The 6,028-nt window shown below is 34.0% G+C and overlaps 1 protein-coding gene across 1 annotated transcript; it reads left to right on the top strand.

Annotated features, from left to right (window-relative positions):
- Positions 1-2,597: 2,597 nt before the first annotated feature.
- Positions 2,598-3,357, top strand: Smp_119140 (hypothetical protein). Its single transcript, XM_018797014.1, is given in 2 exon segments — positions 2,598-3,030; positions 3,034-3,357. Coding segments are annotated over 2 exon segments (303 nt in total). The 5' UTR covers positions 2,598-3,015; the 3' UTR covers positions 3,322-3,357.
- The last annotated feature ends 2,671 nt before the right edge of the window (positions 3,358-6,028 follow it).

Below are 6,028 nucleotides of genomic sequence, written 5' to 3' on the forward strand. Positions count from 1 at the left end.
TTAATCAATGCATAACCTACTTGACATGTTACATTCAATTCTGATCCATGTCTAACTCGTCCACCAGGTAAAATGATTTGATTAGAGATAGCATTTGTTAAATGTATTTGTGTGTTTATTACCATTATTTTTACTATTTATCAAGTAGACATCTCCATGTTCAACAGTAAATAGATAGCAATGTTTATAACACTGTGGAAATGGTTGAGGTTTCCATATAGCCTTGGTGTTGTCTACACTACAAATAACTTCATCATTTTCAGCTGATAACGTTGTATCTGCTTCACATCTAGTTTAAAAGTAGAAATCAACTAATGATTAATATTCTTAGTCAAAAGTCAAGACTGAAACTCTCACATTTTGAAGCATCTTTGTATCATCTTAACTATTCTTCCTATACAACTCTGAGCTATTCGTCGAAGAAACATCATGTAGCTGAGTTTATTACAATAAAGCCGGAAAATATTATCCCGAATTGGTGTTAGTTATTCGTTTGTTACCAACCCAAACAATTGTGCTATCAGGATAGATTTTCAGTCGAAATTTACAAATACTGAAAAAAATAACTAATGTTAAGATAACCTATTTGTGATTATTTCTTATGTGAGACACGGCTCACTCAAAATGAATTATTGGTCACTACTCAATCATATGTTCTATAATACCTAACGTCCGATGAGTAATCTTGACAGGTGGAGTTCAAGTTGTAGTGTCGGTTACTCTGTTAAGCCCCTATACCTTATTCTAGCTTCCGGACAAGCCAGTTTGCCATTCTTCTTGAGTCACGTTTTGACCTTGGTAATCATATACTTATCGACCTTGACTGTTTTTACATGAGCACATATGTGTGTACACTTCTTATCTGGATGAATGATTGTACTAAATATACGCGTTCAATCCTCCAACCTCGTATTCAACTTATTTAATTCTGTTGTTCACCAACGTGAATTAAGTCGATGAAATATACAAGGGAAGACGACATGTATATTTAGACAAATTATCTATAAAGTAATGCAAAGTATTATCATACTCAATGGATGATTATCACTCAATAATTATCTGGCCTATGATGTAAACTGTCATCAAAGTTATAAATCAGATTTTTTCTATTCATAATGCAAAGCAATTACGTTTGGGTATTATTGTAAATTTATATACACTACTGTACTATGCATACAGCTTTATACTACCGTCAATAATGACAACGCTTGTATTACTTAGCGATATTGAATAATAAACGGTGTTAAAAATCATTGTGATTTTAAATGATTGAACACATGACAATACATTTCATAAATCCAACAATTACCTAATGAGCTTAGATGGACAATTGTTTATACAGGATATGCATATAACGTGTACGGAATGTTTAATTTTGTGTCTGTATTGATGGAAATTTCCCATCCTTCAATGATTATCCGACATTGAATAACTGATGGAAACCAAACATCGGTAAGTTGACTTATTTATAAGTCACAGGATTATTGATCTTTTATAAGATTTGATTTTTTTAGTAAAAGTAAAATGTGACAGTGATCATATTTACGGCAAGAAGAGTTTGTGGGGAGTAGTGTAACGTCATGTACTATATTACACCTATATAGTTTATTCTAGTTTCTGGACAAGCCAATTCACCTATAATGTTATGAGTCATATTTTGATCTTGTTAATTATTCGCTTATTGACCTTGACTATATTTTTTATATGAGCGCATGTGTATGCACATTTCGTATCTTATTCATCGCATGTCTGTCATTCATTTTTGTCTGACTATAAATGTTGATTAATGCTTGCTCATAGTGAGTTGGCTTCCCAGCCATCTCCACTATGCGTCATCTTTCCTTCGCTTGCTTACATTTGCTAATGTGCTCACTGCCTTCTAGCCCATGTTATTTATCAATAAAAATGTAGTTGCTGCTTCCCTTTGTCTTCTGATATTATACACCGTTTACGATGATATAATAACGGTTATCGAGACTATCGATTAACGAAGCACTCCACTACATATTGGTTAGCCCGAAATGCGAACACGCAACATAATTGGATGCCTCGCCGAACGAGCACGGACCAGAATCGACAACCTCGATGTACGAACTCACAACATAATTGGCGACCGCAACGAGCGAGCACAAATCAAAAATGCAAACGCCGACGACATATTCCTAATAATCATTATATGCTCATTATTACAATAATGTCATATCATCATCTAACGTGGAATTATTACTTTTGTTCGTATTAACGTTAAACTATGACATTTACGCAGTCAACTCACTAATCGAACAAATTATAATTATATGAACATTACACGTTATGATATTCGAAACTCACTGGATTATTTTTATTATCCAATGACGTAAATTATTCCTGATTCAAGTGAGTTCTTTCCAATTTTTTTCATGTCGTTTTCGGTCTAATATTACACTCTATCATAGACATAAGTTTGGAGTCATACTCCCGATAGTAGAAACTTATGTTCTCGACGCAACTAATGTCTATTCATCTCATTGGTACGCAGCAACCGTCGTGTTTGACGCCGCATTACCAGCCGATTAGTAATGATTATGTTCATATTATCTATTCATTCACATGTATTACTGAATGCTGCATTATCCATTACCGATAATCACAATTCAATTACTTCGATTAATTTTCTATTCCCATTGCACTGTACTCCAGAACATAGAGTTTAGAGCTAGTCTCTCATAGATACACTCTTGTTCGTCACATTCAAGTCAGTCTCATTCGCTGTCATTTATTATCATATGTATTGGTATTTTTATTACGCCTTAAAACGGTTTCGTAACAAATGAGGTTGAGTGCATATCCCTCTAACTACACAAACCACGCTAGGCTTCTAGACCAAAAAGGAATACGACTTCGCATATCTCATCTAAGCAGTCACTATCCTGTTCCTCTGGTCATTCTACTAATACATATTTAACGATAACTCAACGCAAGCGACAACGCACACTGACTTCTCATTTTATTATCATTATCAATAGCAGTACAGCAATGAATTTCAACCGTTGATGCAGTTATCATCCTACGACTCGATTATTTTTACCACACACGAACTCCAGGTATGCGAATTCGAATCTACTAATCGCTGATCGACTCTATTTACTCGACTGCAGCTTATCAGAACATATTTCACTGTTCTTCATCCTCATATTCAATCAGCACCACATAGCAATTACTGTTATATTCTATTTTCACGATATTTCGAATCGCTCATACAAACATGTTATTTTATCATCCGGACAGTCTCAACATAAATGCATGTTAAAATTTTTTGTACGCTTACTAATTTACTCATAATCACATGCTAACATTTCCATTTCTGTCCTCATTTTGAGAATATTCATGTACCTTTTTACATAAGTATGACACTTTCGTTTAATAAACTCGCTCCTCGATTGACACTAACTTATTCGATATAGTACAACTTTTTTTCTCTACATATTATTAACGTTATCCACATGCCATTTCAGTGTTATTTTCAAATTAATGTGCTAATACTTTAATTTCGTTTTGTGAACGCATATACACCTCCTCTCCCTTGTTTATTTTGCATACCAGTGTTTCCTCCGGACACTCTGGGGGGAGCTATGTGGGGAGTAGTGTAACGTCATGTACTATATTACACCTATATAGTTTATTCTAGTTTCTGGACAAGCCAATTCACCTATAATGTTATGAGTCATATTTTGATCTTGTTAATTATTCGCTTATTGACCTTGACTATATTTTTTATATGAGCGCATGTGTATGCACATTTCGTATCTTATTCATCGCATGTCTGTCATTCATTTTTGTCTGACTATAAATGTTGATTAATGCTTGCTCATAGTGAGTTGGCTTCCCAGCCATCTCCACTATGCGTCATCTTTCCTTCGCTTGCTTACATTTGCTAATGTGCTCACTGCCTTCTAGCCCATGTTATTTATCAATAAAAATGTAGTTGCTGCTTCCCTTTGTCTTCTGATATTATACACCGTTTACGATGATATAATAACGGTTATCGAGACTATCGATTAACGAAGCACTCCACTACACACTTAATACTAGCTCAAAAGTACGAAACTTAATTCTCCTTTTCAATAAACGCGCTAAATCAACTCAAAATATTGATATACCATGCATCCTGCGTAACAACAGTTTTATATACGACTCCAAAACTATAGTAGACCTTTTCAGTGGTATTTTTGCGAATGGCTAAGAATACATAAATGGCGCTTTTTCAAGAGTTATGTGCGTGACTAGTAACTCACACACACAATATTCCTGAAATTAAAAAAACAACAACTGATAAGATGGTTTGCCTAAAAATTGAACAGCATTTGACGTTTACATAAGTTGCGAGAATTAAGTGAATGGAAATTCATGAGTGATGCGGTGGTTTTACAGTACATAAAATATGAATTCGGTAGTGGAGTACCGCACAACAAAATAAAGATTAACAAAATAAAACTAATGACCAAAAAATGATTTACCAGGGTAGTAATGGGTTTACTACTGTCTCTTTTTGGATATGTAAATCAAGTTTAAGTTTTTTTCGCAATGGCTTCAGCAAACCGAAGAGAAACTGTGGTTCTCTTGCATATATATATATATATATATATATATATATATATATTATTGATAACGTTTATCATTCCCATTTTTTTCATCCACTTATGTCGATTGTTTCACACTATATCTTACATCAATGTAAACTTTCAATGCATATATGGTTGTAAGCAGCTGATGAGAAACCCCGAAATATCAGCAAGTCATATAATTCTGTCTACATGTTTATTCTGGCTTTATTTAGATGAATAGATGTTGGCGTTGATCAAGCTGAACTTCGTCACACGGCTAAGCAATGAACACTAATTTCGGATTATTCCTCATTTTGTGTAAAACTATGTTTATCTTGATATTTACTTCCTTCTTTTTGTTGTACCTAGATATATCATCCATCTTGTAATATGCAGTCGTCTCTGCTTCTGTTTGTGAGGGATTCTCATTGTTGTGTTTTCAAATGTATTAGTCACTAATGCATCCAGTATGTTAAAAGTATCTCTCCTCGTCTTTGCTTCTGACCAAAGAATTTTAAATTACAAAAGTAAGTGAGTGAACGCTAACCTAGAATAAATAACTTGAGTTTTGAGAGGATTGAGAAACATTACAATTCCATAACCTCACACAAGAACTAACATTTCGATAATCCAATAGGTTTACTGGATTATAATGATGTGAAGTATTGCGTCAACTATCCATGAATAAAGTTTGGTACTCAATGTTCCACTGATTGTAACCATACTTTATCGATAACCTTGAATGAACGTTCACAACTAGTGTGTTCACTGCAGTCCCAGAAACACCATAATGAGGCTCAACTGTGGTCTATGATGAAGTTATAAATTGTCAGTGTTGAGTTGTTTGATCTAATGGATACAAAGTTTATCAACTGAGAATATTTGATTGCTGACTCATCAGGATCGTTTGAGTTGTTGGTAAACTGATGATGTTTTAAGAAAAAAACAACTGACTAGAAATATAAGTTATCGTTAATTGAAATCTTTCACAGATGCAAAATATTTCCGGATGGCCTTTTGCATTGACCATTAGTTCTGGTCTTACTGGAAACAGGATGAAGGAAAATCTGAATTGTGTACTTTCACAATGAAAATCATCATATGAAACACTCGTTTTTTGATGCGTCAGGATGAGGCTAATTGGTGGGTATATGTTTAAGTACTCAATTCTTGAAGTGATGAATTCTGTTCATGATACGGTACAGGAGGCCACATTGAAAACACAAATACAATATATTCCGATAGAAATACCAAAACCATTCGGGTTTACAGGCATGATCAGATTGACTTAGAAAGAAATGTAACATATATAGGTAAAATATATGTGTAAATTACTTGAAGAGATGTTATTCGTAAACCGTTTCAAGAGCACGTTTGTCACAGGGTTTATAATAATGTGGAGCAAGAAGTATATCTTTAGGGTGAGAACTGAATCTTTATACTAA

Source organism: Schistosoma mansoni, chromosome 4 (genome assembly GCF_000237925.1).
Source record: "Schistosoma mansoni strain Puerto Rico chromosome 4, complete genome".
Classification (NCBI taxonomy): Eukaryota; Metazoa; Platyhelminthes; class Trematoda; order Strigeidida; family Schistosomatidae; genus Schistosoma; species Schistosoma mansoni.